The 24,524-nt window shown below is 39.8% G+C and overlaps 1 protein-coding gene across 1 annotated transcript in view; it reads left to right on the top strand.

Annotated features, from left to right (window-relative positions):
- Positions 1-2,624: 2,624 nt before the first annotated feature.
- Positions 2,625-24,524, top strand: part of BTK (Bruton tyrosine kinase) — a 34,372-nt gene continuing 12,472 nt past the window's right edge. The window contains exons 1-6 of the mRNA XM_066248870.1: positions 2,625-2,749; positions 12,304-12,474; positions 12,990-13,088; positions 15,310-15,378; positions 16,908-16,989; positions 24,377-24,505. Of these exons, the coding sequence (XP_066104967.1) occupies positions 12,334-12,474; positions 12,990-13,088; positions 15,310-15,378; positions 16,908-16,989; positions 24,377-24,505 (520 nt within the window). The 5' untranslated portion in view covers positions 2,625-2,749; positions 12,304-12,333. The remainder of the gene's footprint in view (positions 2,750-12,303; positions 12,475-12,989; positions 13,089-15,309; positions 15,379-16,907; positions 16,990-24,376; positions 24,506-24,524) is intronic.

The following is a 24,524-nucleotide window of genomic DNA, read 5'->3' as shown; positions in this document are numbered from 1 at the left end:
CTGCTTGCATAACCCTCCAGGAACATCCATGAGTCCTGAGCTTACTCTCTGATCATCCCATCCCTTTTTTGTTGGATGGTCTCTGGGACAATAAAAACATTGCTACTACATTTCTTAAAAGTTTCTTTGCCAAACAGCCAGTCAGTAGTCTCACATTTTCTTCTCTCAAGGTTCTTAGGCATTCTTACTGGACTTTAAGGAGTTTCTAGAAGTTTAGATGTTAATAACATGGAAATATGAAGACAGTGAACATGGCTTCTGTTACTTCTTTCTATGACACCTTATGTTGACATGGCCTTTGGTTTCCATTTCCTTCACCAGTCCTGGTCTCTGTTTTAGACATGCTTCTGCTCATTAATTTTGCCTAAGGTGAGCCTGACCAGGCGGTGGCACAGTGGATAGAGCGTCCGACTGGGATGCAGAGGACCCAGGTTCAAGACCCCGAGGTCGCCAGCTTGAGAGTGGGTTCATCTGGTTTGAGCAAAGCTCACCAGCTTGGACCCAAGGTCGCTGGCTCGAGCAAGGGGTTACTCGGTCTGCTGAAGGCCCACGGTCAAGGCACATATGAGAAAGCAATCAATGAACAACTAAGGTGTCACAGCTCAACAAAAAACTAATGATTGATGCTTCTCATCTCTCCATTCCTGTCTGTCTGTCCCTGTCTGTCCCTCTCTCTGACTCTCTCCCTGTCCCTGTAAAAAAAAATTGCCTAAGGTGAGGCACTCAAAACTGAATACAGGACTCTAGACATGGCCTGATCTTGCAGAGTAGGTGGCCTGTTCACCTGTCTAAATATTTTACTTCTGCAAGGAAGCCTAATATATCTTGTATTTCTGGCAACCATGTTACTGATGTGACATTTCTCTCAATTACTGTCAGAAAACCTCTGAATCATTTTCACAAGTGCTACTGCTGCCCTACTTTGACCTGGGTCATTTGAAGTTCAATGTTAGTGTCCAATTATGAGAGGTGACCCTTAACCTTGGTAAAATACACTTTGTTGAATTTGGCTTATTACATCAGGTGATCAAGGTCTTTTGGGAAACAGTTCACTTTGGTTCTCTCATCCCATCTAGCTCACAACAGCCTCCCACCATTCGCTGATTAGATAGGCTGCTTTCTATTGATTCCTCACTAAAAGATCATTAATAATAATGTTGAACGTGATAGCATGAAGCACAGAACCTTACATTATATTGCAAATCTTTTGAAGTGACACTAAGCTATTTATTTGCACTATCTGGGTGTAGTCCTTCTGTTCATCTTGCCAAGAGTATTAAAGGAGTGGTCTTGGGAAGATAGATGGTAAAGAAGCACCTAGGTTTGCTTTCCCCTTTCACTTATCCTGCTCTCCCTTGTCCAGACCCCCTATTGTATGCCTCTCAGTCCAAGTCCTCACCCCAAGATGCACCTTAACAAGGGACAGGACATATCACAACAAGTAGAATCTGACTGAAAAAAAAGGGGGTAAAGACAAATATCTGTCACCAACTCTCAGGCAGGCAACCAGAGCAACTGTTTGGGGGTAACTAGTTGAAAGGGTATAATTTGTCAATAAAATGGGAAGATCACACAACATTTCATCCATCTATCTTATGCAGAGATGAGATATTACTCACTGTACTATCCTACAATTCTTTTTAGCTCCTGTTGCCATAAAGGTTCTCTGATTGACTTCTAATGGGATCTGTGATCTGCTTTTATGTTAGGATACAGCATTGGGGTAAGTAAACTTGGCAGCACCTGATGTGTCAAGGTGGGCAAGCAGATCAGTCACCAGGGACCCTGCCGTCATCCCAGTCTGCAGCCAGTACTGGCTGAATTTCCTAGGAGATTCCTAGGAGAAGACTGCTGCTAGAACATAGGATAGGAGGTTGCTGAAGATACATTCAGGCTTCAGGTAACACACCTAATCTGTTTTATCGCTTAATAGGACTAATGAGAAAGGTGTAAATTAGGAATTAATCCCTGAAGCGAAGTGTTTAAAGGAGAAAACCAACATCCACAGAAAATGGGGAAGGTCACAAGTCTTTGGCTTACATTTGGACATTTTTATCTGTAGAAAAAAATGCTTTCTTAGAAAATGACTCAGCAGGGGGAAGTCTTGTCTCTCCTTTTGTCAAGCTCTGTATGTTGGGGTCCCTTCGTGAGCACCCTCACTTCTTCACTATTAAGTTTAACTGTGTGACCCAAGTCTCCTCTGTCTGGGAGGACATGAGACTCTTAGAGGCACTCTTCCCCTTTAGTCCCTTTGTTTTATCTTCGTGGATCTGCATTTTCCTCTTTTCTGTAAGTTTCCACTCCCTCTGCTGACCATCCCTACAGTCCTTTAGGTATGTTGTTCCTTTACCTTGAGAAGGTAGGCCTGACAACTTGTTGGCTCAACTCAGCCCCATCTAGAGTCCCAGTAATGTTGAGAAGAGTTTCAGAGGGGACTGAAGATAGAAGTGTCCGAGGTCCCAAGCAAATGAAGGGCGGAGACAGCTGGGGGGTGGTGAATACGGGCAGCAGCAGAGAACCAGATACCATGCTGCTAAGAAGAAGAAAAAAAAAGGCATTGGTTTAAGTCAGGAAACAAAAAAAGGGAACTAAGTGGCTGTGAAAGGGTGGGGTTTGCTCAGACTGTCCTTCCTCTCTGGACTGTAAGAATATGTCTCCAGGACCAGTGTCTTCTGAGATCGAGTTGCACCTTCGAAATCCTGGCATCTCAATGCATCTGGGAAGCTACCTGCATTAAGTCAGGACCGAGGTGGGTCCGGGGCATGGCAGGGGCTGGGTAGTAACAACAAGTACCTTTTGTGGGACCCCTGAAGGCCAGAGAGAGAACATATCTGGTTCTATAGAGTTAGTTGATGGGAGAAACTGCCTGAGGGGGGAGTGTCATGGGCACAAGGCCCTGGCAGTCCCTTCCAATGACCAGAATAGGCTGGAAGGGTCATTTCTGAGGAGGCTGGTGGGGGAGCAGGAAGTACAAAGTGACATGAGGTGACCATCTAAACAGGTAGCAAATGTTGTAAAGGGGCACCTGTGCAAAACTTGGCTGCAAAGTAATATTGTCGGTGGCAGTAGGATAAAAATAAACCCTTTGGTCAAATATTGCCTGAAGACCCAAAAGGTGTACTTGTGTCACTGAGGCCCTTAGAAGAAAAAATTCTAAGAGGTAGATTGTCTGAGGAAACAGTAAAAACTCCCATGCCACAATAGGCCGTTCACCTTTGTAGTTGGGGAAAAACACCAGCTACCTCAAGGTTTAAGTTACCTGCCTCAAGGTGCATCGGGCCAATGGTGCGAGGATCAGAGCTGGCTTGTTAGAAGGATAGTGTACGCCAATCTTGTGGTAATAGTGGGTAAGAGACTGGGACAGAATAAAGCAGCCTCAGCCTCAGCCTTGAGTGTGTGACCAACCCCTGAGGTTTTTTCTATTACCATTGCCTGCCATGTGCACAGCTCTCTTTTGTCTTCATCAGTTATCCTGTCCTTTCTTCTCTCCTTCTAATCTCCACCCTCCTTCTCCCCTCTTCCTCCTTTCTCTACTCGTATCCCCTCTTTATTCCCTCCTTTATGTTTCATTACCACATCCCCTGGAAGAGAGTCAGTGATTAATAAATAAGTGTTGAATTGCTGTTCTTGCTTTTTTCTTCCCCTGCTCTTTTTCCTTTTTCCTTTCCCCTTACTTTTCTCATACCTTGCCCATAGGATTGTTGGGATCAGTAAGTGTGTTAAAATATGTACAGTAGTTAAAACAGAGTCTGGCAATAGTAAGTGCTAATATCTCAGTGTTTGCTAGTATTTTCATTCTGCCTGAAACATGTCAGTGTTCCCAGAGGACCTGCCTAGAGCAAACGGTGTGGCATTTAGAATAAAAAGGATTGCTGGCCCTGACTAAGAAATCCTTGGATGTGCTGCTGGACCTACAAAAAAAAAATCCTGTTCTAGTTTCCAGGCCACTCAGCTCTCCAGGTTCCAAATCCTTATCACGTGCTGTGCATTTCCAGAGTCAGGACAACAGCAAAGCCCAGAGGCAGGGGTCTATCAGCTCAGGGGCTGTCCTCTGTGCTGTTAGTTATGTGCTAGTTCTGCTCCTTTCCTCATTTTGCCTGTGAAGCCTCTGAACTAAGGGTGCCACTGCCTTTTTGGAGCTTAAGTTATTTGATAAATCAATGTTACCGTCCGCATAAGCCATAAAATGCAAATACTTTGGAGCCTAAAGAATTTTATGGAAACAGCATTCTTTAGCCCTATCTGCTTTATTCTAACCCCTTTTATATTCAGACTATTTAAGTTTTCTGCTTGTGTTAAAGTCAGGTTCCTGTTGCTTATATCTAGCGATGTGTTCGTTTAGAATCCTTCTGGTGAGAACTAATACAACTTTCCATTCATTTCTAGGGTCTTGGCACAATTTTAAATTGTCATCACTATGATTTACTATTTCCATTAGAGCAAATTTCCTACAGAGAGTTCCTTTTCAGTGAACTAGATCTATACCAGGAAGTGACTTAGCTATAAGGAGAAGATATGGCTTCTGAAAACCAATTCGGTTTTCTTCCAGAGTCCATAGATATCTTCTGTTTATCACCCAAAGATGCCAAGATCTGATTGCTAACTCCTGGGAATAAGGGAGCTAGAGAATTTTCAGTGAGGCCTTGCTCAATAAGAAATTAGAGACAGACCTTGACCTAATTCATTCCAAAGCTGCTTGGTTATGCAAAAGAAGCCATCAGGGGACGGAGAGAGAGAACTCCTCTGAGGACCTTGAAACAAATGGGCCACGTGTGGCTTTCAGTTTCTATGGAGGTTCATGTGCACTGACTGAGGGTGTTCAGAGAACATTGGAAACGCAAGCCTCAATCTCAGGCTTTCCATCTCACCCCCTGAGAGCCATCATCAGATGCCCTTAGGGTTAATTTTGGTCATCTGAACCTCAAGGAGTAGCTCATTTCACTGCCTTGCCTCCCTGAAAAAGAAATGAACTATAGTTCATTAACTCATCCCTAAAAGAAAATTCTAGGGAGACAAGAGAAGTTAAATTTTAGACAAGTTGAAGGTTGGAATATAATGGATTTCAAGATAATTGGCTCAATAAGAAAACAGATTAGTCTACAATGAAAACAGTAAAAATGATTAGAAATGGAACAGAAAACAGGTAAAAGTAGGGGGGGAAACAGGCTCTTAAAAGCTGCTAATGGGGCCTGACCAGGCGGTGGCGCAATGTATAGAGCGTCGGACTGGGATGTGGAAGGACCCAGGTTCGAGACCCCGAGATCGCCAGCTTGAGAGAGGGCTCATCTGGTTTGAGCAAAAGCTCACCGGCTTGGACCCAAGGTCGCTGGCTCGAGCAAGGGGTCACTCGGTCTGCTGAAGGCCGGTGGTCAAGGCACATATGAGAGAGTAATCAATGGACAACTAAGGTGTCGCAAAGCACAACGAAAAACTAATGATTGATGCTTCTCATCTCTCCATTCCTGTCTGTCTGTCTGTCCCTGTCTATCCCTCTCTCTGACTCTCTCTCTGTCTCTGTTAAAAAATAAATTAAAAAAAAAGCTGCTAATGGGAATGGAAATTAATACAGTTTTTCTGGAAACTATTTTGTCAATATGCTTCAAAATACAAAATGCTCATACACTTAAGTTGGTAAACGGTGCCTATATAGAGATCCTAATATCATGGGAAAATAATCATGAGTAATGTTAAACAATAACTTTAGACATTTTTGAGGAAACGTATGTTGAATGGATGGGTAGATGGATGAATTGATGGATGGATAGATAAGTAATGTTAAGAGAAATAACTGGCCCTGGCTGGGTAGCTCAGTTGGTTAGAGCATTGTCCCTATACCACAAAATTATGAGCTTGATTCCCAGTCAGGACACATAGAAGAATCAACCAATGAATGCATAAATAAGTGGAACAACAAATTGATGTCTCTCTCTCTCTCCCTCCCCCTTCCTCTCTCTCTCTAAAATCAATAAATAAAAATTGTTAAAAGAAAAAAATAAGCAAATTACAAATAGTATTGCGATATGATCTAAAATGTTTAAAAAATGCACAGAAAAAAAAGGAAGATAATATGCCCAAATAATAATGCTTCTGGGCCTGACCAGTGGTGGTGCAGTGAAAATAGCATCAACCTGGGATGCTGAGGTCCTAGATTTAAAACCCCGAGGTTGCTGGCTTGAATGTGGGTTCACCAGCTTGAGCATGGAGTCGCTGGTTTGAGCGTGGAATCATTGACATGATCCCATGGTCGCTGGCTTGAGCCCAAAGGTCTCTAGCTTGAAGTGCAAGGTCTCTGGGTTGAAGCCCAGGGTTACAGGCTTGAGACAGGGGTCACTGGCTCAGCTGGAGCCCCCAACTCAAGCACGTAGGAGAAGCAATCAATGAATAACTAATGTGCCACAACAACAGGTTGATGCTTCTCATCTCTCTCCCTTTCTCTTCCTCTCTCTCTCTCTCTCTAGCAAAAAAAAAAAGCATCTGGCATCTGGATAGTAAGGTTATACTTGTTGTTTTCTTTTTAATATTCCTGTAATTTAAATATTTTCTATAATGAACATATGCTATTTTTATATGAAAAGAAATATAAATTAAAATGTTTAAATTGGGGAAAACAAACACTGGAGTGGGAGGAAGCCAAAAGGCACATAAGTCTTTAGTGCAGGTGGACACCTCTGCAGTTACTCTCAGTCTGATGTTGAGTGTAAATTTTGGATTGGCTTTCCTTTAATCATCACTTGGCCAGAATCAGAAGAAATGATGAATCCCAGAGACCCAAAACTTCCCAAAACCACAGAAGAAAATGGAAAATATTCATGTGAAATGTTAAAGAAGAAACAGAGCCCCAAGACTTCTTGAAAATGACTACAGCAGATGAGAATTACTGTAGTTAGCATGCAGCCCCATAAAAAGTCAATTAAAATGGGTGAAAAAAGGTGAAGAGATTAAGAAAAATATATATATAACATGTAGACACAGACAACAGTATGGTGATAGCCAGCGGGAAATGAGGGTGGGAGGAGGTAGAAGTGGGCAAAGGAGGAAAATTGGTGACTTGAGTGCAGTGTATAGATGGTGTTTTGTTGAGTTGTACACTTGAAAACTGTATGGTTTTATAAACCAATACCATCCCAATGAATTCAATAAAATATAAATGTAAATATGTGTTAACTTGAGCTACCAAATATATAAATGTTAAAACATTAGACTGAGAAAAAAAACAAGTTGTTGAAGAATATATACCACTTATATAAAAATGTAGAACAGCCTGACCAGGCAGTGGTGCAGTGGATAGAGCATCAGACTGGAATGCAGAGGACCCAGCTTCAAAACCCTGAGGTCACCAGCTTGAGCACAGGCTCGAGCACGGGGTTGCTGGCTTGAGCACAGGGTCACTGGCTTGAGTGTGGGGTTGCTGGCTTGAACCCAAGGTCGCTGGCTTGGTCACTAGCTCTACTGTATCACCCCCCCCCCCGTCTAGGCACATATGAGAAAGCAATCAATGAACAACTAAGGTGTCACGACAAAGAATTGATGAGTCTTTCTCTCTTCTGGTCTGTCTGTCTGTCTCTCTCTGTTATAAAAAATGTAGAGCATGTAAACCAATACTAAATATCTTTTATAACTATTTACCTATATAATAATATTATTAAAATGCTATTACACTTAGAAATAACAAACATCAAAGTCAAGATACTGATAACCTCTAAGGAGGAAGCAGACTGTTTGTGGAGAAGGGCACAAGAAGGATTTTCTATGGATAGATAGTATCAAATTTTTTAATTGAATTTATTAGGGTGACATTGGTTTTCCTAACCATACAAGTTTCAAGTGTACAACTCAGCAAAACATTGTCTTCACACTTGTATTACTCCAAGCAAAGTCTCTTTTCATTCCCATTTCCGTCCTTTTGCCCACCTCTGGAAGCGATTATGGCACAATGTTAGGATTCTGTAGAGCTCAGTGGTGAGTACATGAGTATAATGTTATTCTCTGTACTTTTGTCTGTTTTCAATATTTCATAATGTAAAAGAAAGTTCATTGAATCAGTATTACATTCACAGTAAACAGTAACAACGCAAGGGACAAAAAAGTGGGCATTCCACCTAACCCCTGAGCTTTTATTCCATCAACAATAAAAAATCCTGAAAAGGAAACAGCAAGTGACTTTAGCAGTTAGAATATCCTTGTGGAAGATTTAAAGAAAAAAATGTAAGAAAACCTGACAGGATTTCCTCCTTTGTCCACTTCTACCTCCTCCCACCCTCATGTCGGAAAAAGTACAGTTGACAGTTAACAAGGACAAATCATCTTTTCCAGTCTGGAGGAATATTGTTGCAAAGGAAAGTGCTCCACAATCCTTTTATTCCCGGTACTTAACCATCATTTCCTCTTTTGCCAAATGTGCCCGGAAGATGAAGAGGGTTCTGTACAACTGCTGTCTGATGATAGCCATGGGAAATGACAGGATACTGAGGTAGATGGCATCACACCTCATTGAAGGCAAAAAAAAAAAAAATCCCTCTGGGAGGCTATAAGGTACCACAGAAACAGCAAGTCCAGATGGATAAGGTTGGGCAAGCACATCTCCATAAATTTCATTTTCCTCTTCTACTTGTTGTGAGGAATAAATAAAATAACACATGTAAAATGCCTGACAGGTAGACTGCACTAAAACTGGAGTTCTCTTCCATTTCCATGGGAAGAAAAAGGAATGGCCAGAATCTTGCTGAGCAATCAAGTAACGTTTTAGAGAAGAAATAACGAGAAAGCACTACTTCTTGGATATTCTGGCTAAGTAGTTATTTGAACGGTGGCTGACTAGTTATTTCTAAATGTCATCTCCCAATCATAGGCAGGCTATGAAGTTTTCTGAATTTTGCTCAAGTGTTGTCCTCAATAGTGTTTTGTCTTAGCATGAGTAAAGATAGGAGCCAAGTACTGATTCTGCAAGTAATATATATATTATTTATTAGAGGATGTTACTAACAAACATCCTCTTTCTGAATTCTGCTCCATGGGGAGCTAGGAGGATGCAAAAGAGGGCTGCATGAAAATCTCTGTATTTGTAGTTTAATAAAGAGAACATTATAATGCTGGAATTATATATATATATATATATTTTTTTTTTTTTCTGAAGGTGGAAATGGGGAGAGACAGTCAGACAGACTCCCGCATGCACCCGACTGGGATCCACCCGGCACGCCCACCAGGGGGCGACACTCTGCCCACCAGGGGGCGTCACTCTGTTGCGACCAGAGCCACTCTAGCGCCTGGGGCAGAGACCAAGGAGCCATCCCCAGCGCCCGGGCCAACTTTGCTCCAATGGAGCCTCGGCTGCGGGAGGGGAAGAGAGAGACAGAGAGGAAGGAGAGGGGGAGGGGTGGAGAAGCAGATGGGTGCTTCTCCTGTGTGCCCTGGCCGGGAATTGAACCCGGGACTTCTGCACGCCAGGCCGACGCTCTACCACTGAGCCAACTGGCCAGGGCCTGGAATTCTATATTTTAAATGAAGAGCTCTTTGTCTTTCTATTATTTTTTCTCCTCCTCTTTCCCTATATTAAGAACAGTGTGTGTGTGTGTGTGTGTGTGTGTGTGTGTGTAACATTCATGTCACTTTCATTTCCACTCCCTGAGTGAGGTGTAGGGTCAGCCTTCACAGTGCACCTTATGTGGTAAAATCAATTCTGTAGGCTTCTAAAATTGTTAGAAAAAAATTAGGACCTGCTATGATATATACTCAAAGAAGCTGCAAGTACTCTCTCACACATTGTCCATTATGTACCAACCTTCAGGAAGACAGAGAGATTGATAACTCTCCTTCCACATTATTGCTGGATGGACCAGTGGTGACTAAGGAAAAACTAGCACATTTTCAGGCTGTGGTTCCAGACAGAATCACAAGGAAATAGAAGAGCAGTCAAAGAAAGGGTGACCAGACCATAGATACCTTGGGAATCCTCCAGCTTAATGATCTAGACTAGAGGCCGTTTCACCCCTTGCTCTCAGAGACAATGGCTAGTGAGAGGCTTACTTCCTCATATTTAGACAAACACTAACCCTACCTCAATACAGACACTTGAAAGAGAGGAAGGCTCCCTGTTGTACAAATTGAATTTGTTCTAAAAATGAAAAAGAGCCAAGGCAGTTTCCAGAAGGACCTGTCTTATAGGAAACAAGAATAGCAGCCAACTGGCCCTGGCTAGTTGGCTCAGTGGTAGAGCATTGGCCTGGTGTGTGGAAGTCTCACATTTGATTCCCGTCCAGGGCACACAGGAGAAGCACCCATCTGCTTCTTCCCCCTTCCCCCTCTCCTTCCTCTCTATCTCTCTCTTCCCCTCCTGCAGCCAAGGCTCCAAGGGAGCAAAGTTGGCCCGAGCACTGAGGATGGCTCCATGGCCTCCACCTCAGGCGCTGGAATGACTCCGGTTGTAATGGCTCAGATGGACAGAGCATCGCCCCTGGTGGGCATGCCGGGTGGATTCTGGTCGGGCACACGCGGGAGTCTGTCTGTCTGCCACCCCCTGCTTCTCACTTCAGAAAAAAAAATAACAGAGACCAAGGCTGAATGAAGTAAATGTTGGGCTTGAGGAGGGAGTATATCCACCAAGAGTGTATTCAGCAAAACTAAAGGTAAAATGTTGGATGTAATTTACTCAGGAAAAAAAAAAAAAGAAAAGGAGCATAACTGGATGTGGTTTGTTGGGAAGCTTCAGATCCAATTTACTATGATATTCAGTTTCTTCAGGATTTTATTTTGTCTTGTGTAATTTGAGTCTTTGTGAAGAGGTACTGAATTGGAATTCACCGTGGAAATGAATACAATATTGTTATAGGCATCTTGATGAGTTGGCAGCTCCTGAGAGTGAGAATGGAGTATTATTAGTTGCTTACCACTACTCCTGTGTAAATGAATAATTTTAATGTTAAAAGAAATTTCTTTGATGTTTGAGCTGAATCTGAGTGTTAGAAAGAACTCTCATTGGTTCTACACCCCTGGTGTTTTTATAACCTATCTTTGTCTCCCCAGTATGATAATAGACCCTTCTCCCCAACAGAAAAGAGCAATATAAGTGTTGATAGCCTCAGACTTCAATATAAACCGCTCCCTGCTTCCCTGGTGTGAACAAAAATCTGTGCTTCAGAAGTAAAAAAAAAAAACCCTGCTGACTTGATTTATTCTCCTTCTCTGGTGCCACCAAAAGCAGCAGTAGTTTAGTTTAAAAATCAAATCTTCCCAGGGAAAAAACGTACTACTAACAAAAATTGAAGGGAAATAGTGATTTTTTCAGTATTTAGTATTCTGTTTTTTTGTGACAGTATTTATATTTTCACTTTATCTTTCTAATGAAGGTTGGAAATTCATAATATAAGATCATATATAAACTTTAAGTGAATAACTTACTTGAAGTGTTGTTTGTTGTTAATTTTTTTAAAAAATGATTTCTTGTAACTTTCTGTATTAATTACAGTTACTTAAACTAAATCTTTCTGGGGTATCATAAGTTTGGAGAAACTAAACAAGTTACTTTTTATAAATAATCAGAGATAGTATCCATAAGAGTAAGATGATTGCATCATTTTTGCATGATGCCCTTTAAGAACTAATCTAAGCAAAAAAGGTGGGGAAAGTCAAAAAACAAAAACAACTTCCTCTCCAAAATTTGTTACTTTTTAAATTTTAGAACAAAGATTCTATCATTTGTAGCTCAGCCAGTGGGTGATGGGCAAAATCGGTTGAGCGGCAGTTAGTATTCGTCCATAACTGCAGGTGCAGCCTCCATATCCTTATTAAACCCCTCGGTTACAGACCCCAGTGGGACAATGTTTGAAAAGTTACATTCACCATCTTGGAAACTGGGAACTGAAAGTCCAATATCTGCCTCAGTGGAGTTCTGGCACCTGCATCATCTCTTTTGGGGATATCAGTCAACAGCTGCACAGAGACTTTTGCTATTCACAGATTCTGTACTTATCATAAAAGGGTGGTTGGTATGAATTTGTCTCTAGAAATTACCAAGCACACAGGTACATGTCATTTGACATCCTAAGCATTCCACGGCCTTATACAAAAACTCAGTTTATATGGGCTTACAATGCAGAAGCAATCCTCCTAATTCAATGGGCATCCATTATACCTGAAAACTGACAGATATGGGGGCTGTGGAATAATTGTGTCAAGGTAGGAAGAAGGTCCTTTGTTAGCTTTGCATGTCTCTGTTCCATTTGAAACTAGGTGGCTAAGTTGAGGGGGATCCAGGAGGGATGAGGATTAATGTGCTGGGTTGTCAAGAACTTTCATTGTCAACAGCACACAAGTGCGTTCCAGAAAGACAAAGCTATGGCTGCAGTCATACTGGAGAGCATCTTTCTGAAGCGATCTCAGCAGAAAAAGAAAACATCACCTTTAAACTTCAAGAAGCGCCTCTTTCTCTTGACCGTGCACAAACTTTCTTACTATGAGTATGATTTTGAACGTGGGGTAAGTTTCTCTGCTGTGAAACCTGAGTATTATGGACTTGGCCTTAGTTCTTTTTGGGGGAGGAGGTGGAGGCTTTTTGGTTGGAGGAGAAACATGAAGGGACTTACGTACATTTCAAACTTAGCCTAGAATTAGCTATACCTATGTGGGACCAAAAATTCAAAGGTGCTAAGAAGCCATTGGGGAAATGTTACTATAGGACCTTGACATCAGTGAGCTCTCATGAAATGATTGTCGAAAATAAAATCCAGGACTTGTAAATTGTTTCCTTATATTTTATGATAAAGACACGCAGCCTTCCACTCTTCTGAAGCATTTCCCCTGTATTGGGTAGTCAAAGAAGGCTTAGATGAATAGATCTGGAAGTTGTTTTTTTTTTTTCAAAATGGCAAGTCCTGATAATAGAATGTGGGTGTCACCTCACTGTATTGAATGATTAGATAACAAAATCTAATCATCCGGTTTCTTAACCACTCTTAATCTTTCTCTATTTTCTTCCTTATTCTCTTTCTCAGAGAAGAGGCAGTAAGAAGGGTTCAATAGATGTGGAGAAGATAACCTGCGTTGAAACAGTGGTTCCTGAAAAAAATCCTCCCCCTGAAAGACAGATTCCGGTAAGAAGAGACCATTGATAAGGCATGGCTGGGAGGAGTGGTTAGGAAACCTGGAACTCTTCAATTCTCTGTAAATAGACGAGTGATGCTTCGCAATGTGGAACACACACACACACAAAGCTTCTCTGTAACATTCTTTACTCTGTCCTATATTGCTTATACCGAGTGTCAGCATCTTTCCCCGGATGTAGAACTCACTTACCCTGAAAAATTTGTAACGTGGATTTCAAGATGGCATCATATCAAATGTTCTTTTTTTAAAGGATTTTTTAGAAATTTATTGATTTTACAGAGAGAGTAGCGAGAGGGTTGGGGGAGTGAGAAGAATTGACTCATAGCTGCTTCCCTTTTAGTTGTTCATTGATTTCTTGTTGTGTGTGCCTTGACCAGGCAAGCCCAGGACTTTGAGCTGGTGACCTCAGCGTTCCAGGTCAAGGTTCTATCCACTGCACCATCACAGGCCAGGTCAAATTTTCAGACTGATCAAGATGGTTGATTTTACTCCCTAAGTTACCAGGATCAGCCTTACAACCTTGAGTTTGTCTGAAAGCCAGAATCCTAGATCTCTGAATCACAAGAAATTTTTTTTAAAATAGCTCTCTTAGTCTTCTCTAGCTTCTCCTGGGCATACCGCCTACTGAATTAATTTTTTAAATATAAATTTTTTTCTGATTACAAGAGTAATGAATATTTATTATAGGAACTCTTGAAAATATAAAAAAGCACAAAAAAGGATAAAGTCATGCATAATTCCATCATCCAGCTATAACAACTATTAACAGGTTTCTGTATGTTTTTCTCCACTAGCAACACATACACACACACTAGTATATATTTAAAATATAGAATTATACTTCACATATTGCTTTGCAACTTACATTTCAATTTAATAATATATGAAAACTTTTCTCTGTGGCAACAGATACTCTTTAATAACGTAAATTTCATGACTGCATAGTATTTTTTTATCATGGATATACTGTATTATAATCTGTTTAACCAATTCCCTATGCCTGTACATTTAAGCTGTTTCCAACTACTTGATATTATAAACCATGTTAAAGGAACATTCTTGCATACATATTTATGTACTTTTATTGTTCTTTTTCTTGTAATAATTTTTTAGAAGTAAAATTTTGTCTTCTCTTTATGAAATCTGTGCAATTTGGTTTTTAAATTTTTTAAATTCTATTTTGTTTTTTTGAAGTGGAATTTGAATTTCATATACTCCTACAATCTATGGATGAGAATATCTATTTTTCTACATTTGTTTCAATACCAGATATTTTAAATGTTTGTTAATTTGGCAGCCAAGAAAAATGGTATTTCATTGCTGCCTTATTTTGCGATTTTTATTACTCATAAGGCTGAATGATTATATGTCTACAGTTCATTTATATCATTCCATTTGAGAATTGTATTTGTTTTTTCCCATTTCTATTAAAATATTTACATTGTCACTAGTACTTTTTAAAGAGGTCTTGATATATTAAGCATATTAATTATTTAACCATTATATATATATATATTGAAATTATTTTTCAGATTTTTATTTATCTGTGAATTTTGTTTATGGTGTTTTTACCATACAGGCTGTGAAAGTCTATGTCATCAAATTACTTCACCTTTTTCTTAATGGTTCTAACTTTTACCATTATATTAGAAAAGCCTTGCCTGCCACAGGATTATATAGTCTGTTGGTTGTTTCTCATTCATTTCTCTTTTTTCATATATATATATATATATATATATATATATATATATATATATATATATATGTCTCAGTACCATTTATTGAGTAAACTCCCTTTCCTCAATTATTTGGGAATTCCTAAGTTTTTTGTTTCATTTGTTTTAATTTATTTATTGATTTTAGAGAGAAAAGAAAGGAGAGTGAGAGACAGAAACATTGATCTGTTCTTTTATGTATCCTGCCCAGGGATCCAACCTACAACTTTTGCATAGCAGAACAATGCTTTAACTAACCAAACTATCCAGCTAAGGAGATTCTTGAGTTTGTTTGTTTGTTTTAATAAGTATGTGCTGGATCCTATGGATATATGTTCTTCCTGGGTTATAGGAAGCAGTCACTAAGTATTTGTACTGTCTGTGCAGGAGAGCCTTATGGAGCTACTGCAAAAACCTCACAGTACCAAAAGAAATCCAGGGAAAGCAATGCATCAACCAATAACCACCATGATTTTTTATTCTTTCATTGCAGAGAAGGGGTGAAGAGTCTAGTGAAATGGAGCAGATCTCAATCATTGAAAGGTTCCCTTATCCCTTCCAGGTGAGGTATTGTCTCTCAGCAACTCTCAAAGGGACCTGTAATATTGATATAATCATTAAGGATGGGATGTGGTGCAAAGGGAAGGATACTAAGTCCCAGGAAACAAAAGTTGAGGTAGACAAGGAGGCTGGACTGAGAAATGAGACTTATATAATTCAAGAGTGTTTGCTTTTCTATTTTCCTAATCTAACATAGTTTCTTTTAGTCTTTATACCTCAAAAGACTCCATAATGGCATTAATTCTATTATGGTATACCTTGTATATGATAACTGCATTGAGAAAGATGCTCTGTCGAGTGAGCATTTCTCTTCCTTCTGATTCTGCCTATCTGTACAATGGTGGTCATGTGGGGTAAAAAGTCAGAAAAGGGGAAGGGAAGAGTATTAAGAAGTTTGATATGGGGAAGGCTTATTAGACTTATACAGAACCCTAAATTCTATTCTAGTCTGGGATGACTGAAGGGCCACATAGACGTATGCTTTGTAGATGCATTGTAAACCATAAAGGAGAATAAGAGATTTAATTTTCAATTTGCTTGCTTATGTCCTGAGAACTCTGTAGGCCACGTGTCATGAATATAGCAGCCTCTGAAACAGTGAAAGCCAGAAAAGGAAGTGGAAAGTCTCAGGGGAGGGGGCTTTCTGTCATGGATTTATGAGCACAGCAAGACTAACAAACAAAAAAAATGTAAAAGGATTTTGTTCATGTTCTTGACTATATCAAAGTTTACAAAAACTGTAAAGGAAGCATGTTTTAGACATAGTTTTGTTATCATTGTGTTTTAATAAGATGAAGTTGTCTGGTTGGGCTCATGGGAAAAGCTAACCAGCAGATAATTCAAAAATTAATTTACATTTGACTTTATAATATGTAAGGTCTATTAAGTTTTTGAATTATCTAATATGTTTTATACACCTCTACAACAACTAGTATGGTGACTTGTACTTGTGAGGTGTTAAAAAATAATGATAGTTTGATTGGATAATAGTGCTTAATATATACTTTACTCTTTTTGAAGTAGATTTTTGGCTCCATGTTTGGTTTACTTTGGCTAATATTGGCAAAGGGAGGCCACTAGACAGTAAGGGGAAATTAGTCATGCATTAAAATTTGGCTCCATACTATCCAAGTGAAGAATCTATATGTACTAACCAAGACTTAAGCTATATAAATCATCAATTCTCTTCTATACAAACTCAAAGTTTAATAGGATCTTAATAAGCCCTTTGTTTTCCTGTCTTTACCACTGGCTGAGGGAAACATTATGAACTAAGTTTACACACAAATTGAAACACAAGTCAAGAGAACCTAGAATTCAATAAGCTTCTAAGTCTTATATCTCTGGATATGAATTGCTTAAGGATTTTGCAGATAATCACATGATTCTTGCCCAGCTGCTGACTAAAGACCCTTCTTTTCTTTGTTTTCCACTATGAATATACAAAGTTGTAGCTTAAGATTAGTTACTTCAAGGTCTTTCCTTTATTATGAATTCTAACTGCTAAAGTCTGTGTGTCCATTGTCCCAGGTTGTATATGATGAAGGGCCTCTCTATGTCTTCTCCCCAACAGAAGAACTGAGGAAACGTTGGATTCATCAGCTCAAAAATGGTGAGGATTATTTAGAAAATAAACACATTTCCAAATAGAAAAAGAAAGGAAGAAGGAAGAAATAGGAAGGTGGAAGAAAGGAGAGAGAGAGAGAGAGGAGAGAGAGAGAGAACAGAAATAAAAGAAAGAGAAAGGAAGAGAGAGGTAAAGGAGAAATGGGGAAAGGAAAGAAGAATAGATGGAATGAAAAGGTGAAAAAACAAGAAAGAAAGAGTAGAGAAGTGGAAAGGAATGAGGAAGAGAGAGAAGGGAAGGAGGGAAAAAGAGGAAGAGAAAGAAAGACTTTTCTAATATTAGTGATGCAGTTGAGTTTAATATTCCATCATATGAATAAAAGATCACAGGCCAGAATAAAAATTTCAGCCTAGTTCCACCCTATCTCTGTAGTGCAATGTTGTAATTGTAGGTATCTCTACTTCTCTATTTATAAAAATGTCCCATTCTCTACACTGATTACAACGGTGATGTGGTGCAGCATTCAGTGGTTATTGCAATATTTTAAATTCTAAGTATGCAATATCTAGTTCCAAAATAAATAAATAAATAGATGTCAGAGAGTGCTTGAAGTCAGAGTAGAGAACCTGATTCCAAACCCTCTTTTACCACTAATAAGCAAGTGGCAAATAAATCCAACAAGCTTCTTTGAAGCTTGATTTCTTCTTTGAATTAAGAGTAATAATTATGCCTGCCATACCTACCTCTAAGTTTGTCCTAATGATCAAATGGTGTAATATATGTGAAAGCACATGGAAACCTACAATGCATTGTACAAGAAAGCACTGTCCCTATCTTCATTGTGGAGAAATATTTTCCAAGGAATTATTTCATGTTCCTAGCATGGTGAGGATCTAAACTTGAAAATAGTTTCAGCATTTCATACAGACCATGCAGTGTGCTCAGATAAACTTAACTGTAAGTACTTGTGGTACAGGATGCATGCACACATATTTGTGTGTATATATAGCCACATGTCAAGTGACTGAGAGATTAACTGGTTGAGTTGACATCAGGAAAGGCTGCCTAGAGAAACAGGAAGGATGACAGACTGATAATGGCATGGTTGGGTTATTGCATGACAGCTCTTTGTCTTAATAACATTTAGATTCTGATACTTGGTGGCTGGCTGCACCAGCTTTGTCCACTTCCTTGAATGCAAGTCAATTGGTCAAAATAAAAATTACCAAATCTTCCGAGCTGAAAGAGAAAAGGAATAAGGACAAGAAGGGTCATTTATTAAATTCCTGCTATGTGCCAGGCACCAAACTAAATATGTTACCTTTATATTCTCATTTAATTCTTATAGAAACCTTGGGCCAAAAACAAGAATAATAATAACTAATGCTTAGCAAGCACTTACTATGTACCAGACTCTGGGCCAAGTACTTCGAATGTACTAGCTTAATAAATCCTCACAATAAGCTTATGAAGTATGTATTATTTGCCTATTTACAAAGAAGGTACTGAGACTCAAAGAGGCTAACTTTTCCAAGGGCAAACAGCTAGTGAGCGAGGAAGCCTGGATTCTTATCACATCCCTAAGTCTGTATGATTTGAGACTAAGCTCAAAATATAATTTTATGCTGGTTGATTCTCCAGCCCAGAAAATGTACCTGTAGTTGTGTGTAAAATACAGTCATGCGCTGCCTAGGGACATTTTGGTCAACAACAAATTGCATATACGATGGTGATCCCATAAGATTATAATGGAGCTAAAGCATTCCTATTACTTAGTAACATCATAACACAATATGTTACTCACATATCTGTGGTGATGCTGGTATAAACAAGCCTACTAAGCTACCAGTCATATTAAAGTACAGCAATATGTTTATGTACAATACATAATACTTGATAATGATAATAAATGAAAATGTTACTGATTTATGTATTTACTATACTACATTTTAATTGTTATTTTTGGATATACTTTTTCTACTTATAAAAAATGTTTGCTGTAAAACAGTATTTCATTTTACATCAGCAGCGGCCTCATGATCTTGCATTTACCGTGTCTCTTAATTGAATCATTTTTTTTGTCCTTGACTTAATCTTGTATAGTTTTATATAGTAACATGCTATACAGGTTAGTAGCCTAGTACCAATAAGCTATACTATAAGCCTAGATGTGTAGTAGGCTACAACATCTAGTTTTGCGTAAGTATACTCTATCATGTTTATACAACAACGGAATCACTTAGCAACACATTTCTCAGAACTTATCCCCCTCATTAAGTGACACATGATTGTATTCTACAATAAGTCTATGCTGAGTATTACAAATAAGTGGTATCTTGAACCACACAATTCAGTTCTTGACATGTTTTGAGATAACAGGCCTGCTTTAGCCCTGGGGTACAAAATAAACAAGTGCTTCAGTAGTGCTTATTATGATCCAGGATCCTATAAGTTCTTTACATGTATTAACTCATTTTTTCTTCATATTGACAATATTAGGCAGTTATTTTTTTTATAATCCCCATTTATAGATTAGAAAACTGAGAAGAGAAAGATTAAGTAACTTGCCCAAAGGAACTCAGTCAATAAGTGGCAGGGTCAGGCATTGAATTCCTTGCTCTGAATGAACAAGTTATTTCCAATCCAGGGAAGTATTTACAGAGGCTGAGATAGAGCTCCAGAGGGCATATATATGTGTATTTATTTCTTTCTCTCCACAGTGCCCCATACAGTACCTTAGACATAGAAAGGGAAAAATAAACAGTTTTATTAATTGATTTTTCTGTGGGGGTACACAACCACTACTAACGTGCGCTCCACATTGATGGATAGCTAGGATTTAGTTTGGAAATAAGGCGAGGTAGATATATTAGCTGAGAGAAAAACAAAAGAGTACAAAATGTGGTATGTACAAGTTAGTAACTTCTTTACACTTCAGATACTAATTTCAAAACCAGTTGTGCCTGACCAGGCAGTGGCACAGTGGATAAAGCATCAGACTGAGATGCAGAGGATCCAGGTTTGAAACCCCAAGGCTTGAGCGCGGGCTCACCGGGTTGAGCACAGGGTCACCAGCTTGAGCATAGATTTGATCCTATGGTTGCTAGCTTGAGCCCAAAAGTCACTGGCTTGAGCCCAAGATCACTGGCTTGAGCAAGGGCTCACTTGCTCTGCTATAGACCTCCTCCCCCGCCACCCCCGCCCCGCAGTCAAGGCACATATGAGAAAGCAATCAACAAACAACAAAGGAGCCGCAACAAAGAATTGAGGCTTCTCATCTCTCTCCCTTCCTATCTGTCTGTCCCGCTCTCTGTTGCTCTCTGTCTCTGTCAAACACACACACACACACACACACACACACACACACACACCAAAAACAAAAACCAAAAACAAAAGAACAAAAAAAATACCAGTTGTAAGTTGTCCCAACAAATATTTATTGAGTACATACTCAGTAAATTCCAGGTATGAGTAATGATCAAGGATAAGAATGTTCAACTTGTAAAATAAGTTTGTTGATACACATGTTAACCTTACTATGTTAATTATGCACTGCTATTAAAGTGTATTATATTAGGTAAGTAAAATTACCATAAAAATAAAGTCAAAACAAACAAACAGAAAGCACAACCCCTTCAGTTGGGTCATTAGTGTAGGGAGGTACAATTCTGCCTTCCCTTCCTTTTTGTTGTACTAAAGGCATTCTTTTTCCAGTTGTACCAGACCTGGGGGTATGTCTTGTTGAACCTGCATGGGCTGACAACATGCGTCAAAAAGCCAGGTGCCTTGCAACAAAGACCATAGTTGCTGGGAGATTTAAATGCAAGTTATTACAACCCCAGGACAAACCTAGGTGCTAGCTATGCCAGTAGTGAAACAGTCTAAAAGCTATAAAATTCCACTCTAGTGATGTTATCAAATTTTAGGGTAAAATGCACCAATTAAAAATCACTAACATGAGAAGGGAACTTTGTCACTTTGTCAGAATCCTGGCTGCCTCTGCTGTGAAGAGGTATGAGGGACCCTCCTGAGGTGCTGGATCTAGTGGTGGTTAAACAGTTGTAGACAAATGTGGTTAGCTGTATATCTAATATCTGTGAACTTTATGATATGTAAGTTATACCTCAATTTAAAAAGTAGAGCTGCCATATTCAGCTGCCATCTTTTTCCCCCGAGTGGCACTTTCCATGCAAAGGTTATACACCTGAATACTTAGCCTTGAGCTCTCTTCTTTCATTTCCTTGAACATGGAAGTGAACACTTCTATGTTATGGCACAGATATTTGACAATATTCACTCTAGAATCTTTGTTTATTCAAGGCTCAGTAGAACTTATCCTAATTGCAACTTTAAAAATAAGCATGTTATATGACCTCACCAAAATGAATGAAAGAGTGGTCTTGGCAAAACTCCAGCAACCAGTATGGGGAGGAATAATTCATTCATTCCTGAAACAGAATTTTAGACATTTTTCTCATAAATGTGGGTATGAGACACCAGCCCATCAAGTACTTGGAGAATATGCACCAACCATTAGTGTTTCCTGAACAGGGTTGGCCTTATGCATTGGTGAAGTAAGCAGTCTCTTCTAACCTTCCCACTTGAACACTGTCTTAGCTCAGGCTGTCATAACAAAATACCATAGACTGGATGACTTAAACAACAAGCATTTATTTCCCACAGGTTTGGAAGCTGCAGAGTCTCAGATTAAGGTCTGATTTGGTTCCTGGTGAGAATTCTCTGCTTGGCTTACAGACTGGCCTCTTTCTCATATGGCAAAGACAAAGAGAATGTCTCTCTTGAATGTCTTCTTATAAGGGCACTAATCCCATCATGAGATCTCCACTCTCATAACTTAACTCTCTCCCAGAGGCCCAATCTCTCAATACCATTATATTAGGGGGCTTTTTTCAACATGAATTTTGGGGGAAAACAAACATTCAGTCCATAACAGACACTTTGCTTTTGCAATTTTCTCCTATGTAGCTGGAAATACTGGCTCTGGATTAAACAACAGAAAAAGGGCGATCATCTTAAAGGGACCTCTTAAAAGGCAGACATTACTTGGTAATAAAGGGTGTGTTCTTACTATGCGTGCTGGAGGTGAAGAGGGCAGGAAGTCTTATGTTCCCTCATTAACATATTAGCATACCATAGTTTATCAGAATAACTGCTTGTTAAGAATTCTTGGTGTATCTACTGGTGTTCAAACCTGCACCCAAGGGTCTTCAAATCCCTGGGTAAAGGGTAGTGTCATAGGGGGAGTGGTAGTGGGTGGAGGTGATGGGAGCAATCAGGTCTCTTGAGGGAAGTATATGAAATATTCAGAATTTCCAATGCCTGGTAATAATAAAAGTCAGACAGATGTTTGTTTATTTTTACTATTATTTTAAAATTATTTATGGATGATACAGCCCCTTATAACCTGCACCCTATCTCAATAGCTCTCACCATCCTGCACTTGAAATGATGATGCTTAAAAAGTGAAGGGTGAGGGTGGACAAGGTAGAGTAGTTAGAAATCTTCAAATCCAGGTTTGGAAAAACATCATGCCAACACTTAAAAAAAAGACAGCACTTTTATTCCTTTATACCTGGCCACCAGAAGCTTCTAGGACTCCCCCAAAGCCTTAAGTGAGTGGCATTGTGACTAACCAGCTCTTAAGGACTGAGATTGGTCTCTACAGAGGGAGGTTTTGTTTTGTTACCTTTTAATTAATTAATTTATTTTTATTTTTATTGTTTTTACAGAGACATAGAGAGTCAGAGAGAGAGAGATAGATAAGGACAGACAGACAGGAACAGAGAGAGATGACAAGCATCAATCATCAGTTTTTCGTTGCTACCTTAGTTGTTCATTGATTGCTTTCTCATATGTGCCCTGACCATGGGCCTTCAGCAGACCGAGTAACCCCTTGCTCAAGCCAGCAACCTTGGGTTCAAGCTGGTGAGCTTTGCTCAAATCAGATGAGCCCACGCTCAAGCAGGCGACCTCGGGGTCTCGAACCTGGGTCCTCTGCATCCCAGTCTGACACTCTATCCACTGCACCACCATCTGGTCAGGCATTTTTGTTACCTTTTTAAAAAAGTTTTGTAGGGCTTCTTAGCAGTAAAAGCTGAAATGTGTATGTCCTCAAATGTGCATTTTCTTTTTTTTTATTTTTATTTTTTTTTTTATTCTGAAGTTGGAAACAGGGAGGCAGTCAGACAGACTCCCGCATGCGCCCGACTGGGATCCACCCAGCACGCCCACCAGGGGGCGATGCTCTGCCCATCTGGGGCATCGCTCTGTTGCAAACCAGAGCCATTCTAGCACCTGAGGCAGAGGCCACAGAGCCATCCTCAGCCCCCCGGGCAAACTTTGCTCCAATAGAGCCTTGGCTGCCGGAGGGGAAGAGAGAGACAGAGAGGAAGGAGAGGGGGAGGGGTGGAGAAGCAGGTGGGCGTTTCTCCTGTGTGCCCTGGCCAGGAATCGAACCCGGGACTCCTGCACACCAGGCCAACGCTCTATCACTGAGCCAACTGGCCAGGGCCTTCAAATGTGCATTTTCTTAGGCCAGCCTAGGTCTTTGCTCCAATGTGAATTATTTCAATTCTTTGTCTTATTGTCAATTATTTCAGTTGTCTCTGTTTCTCTCTTATCTAACAACATGATTCCAGCATGAGTTGCCTAATTGATTTCATATTAAGATTCTTGAGATGCCACAGCATTAAAAACTGTAATACCAATTCCTCCTGTCCACAGATCACTCTATTCTTTGCAAAGTACTTTGGCTTCTGGGAGACCTTTTGAGCCTCACAACCCTGAAAGGGAAATGGAACTGCTGTATTTATCTTCCGTGATGAGCTTGATCCCCTTTGGTGGCCCTAAGATGATTGAAACCATGTTTATTCTGGACAGAATCTAGAGACAGAATCACCTTCCTTTGCCCCTGAGCTCACTCTGTTGACTAGTCTGTTAATACAGAAAACCTGGTGCAGAAGTTGTCACTAAGGCAAATATCTCTAAAAGATGACTCAAGGAGCTGGGACATTGGTATATTGAAAGCTGGAGTGAGATTTTGGCATGGGTGAATTGTGCCCCTAATCTGGAAAAGAACACCATAAACAACCGCTGCCTTACAAGATTGTAATGGCCATATGAGAAAACACAGATAACATATATTTGATCTAGAGACATCAGATGTTCTTATCATGCTAGTCAGCAGATAGTTATCATGACTGACCACTGAAGAGAAATGCACAGGAACTTTCTGGGGCCAGGCATGGGACCCAACTGGCCCTGTTGTCTGCTTCCCTTCATGGTGGCTGATGAAAAGGCAGTTGTTTGAAGGTTACCACTAAGCTTAGTTTAAGAGGAAAACATGAAAATGGTGGATTCTTCTGCATGTCAGATGTGATCTTTCCCTATTTTCTCTTCTCTCCTATTACAGTAATCCGGTATAACAGTGACCTGGTACAGAAATATCACCCTTGCTTCTGGATTGACGGGCAGTATCTCTGCTGCTCTCAGACAGCTAAAAATGCTATGGGCTGCCAAATTTTGGAGAACAGGAATGGAAGTAAGAGATCTGATCAATA

This window comes from Saccopteryx bilineata, chromosome X (assembly GCF_036850765.1).
Source record: "Saccopteryx bilineata isolate mSacBil1 chromosome X, mSacBil1_pri_phased_curated, whole genome shotgun sequence".
Lineage (NCBI taxonomy): Eukaryota > Metazoa > Chordata > Mammalia > Chiroptera > Emballonuridae > Saccopteryx > Saccopteryx bilineata.
The sequence above is the reverse complement of the archived record's forward strand: the minus strand, read 5'-3'. Positions and strand labels throughout refer to the sequence as shown.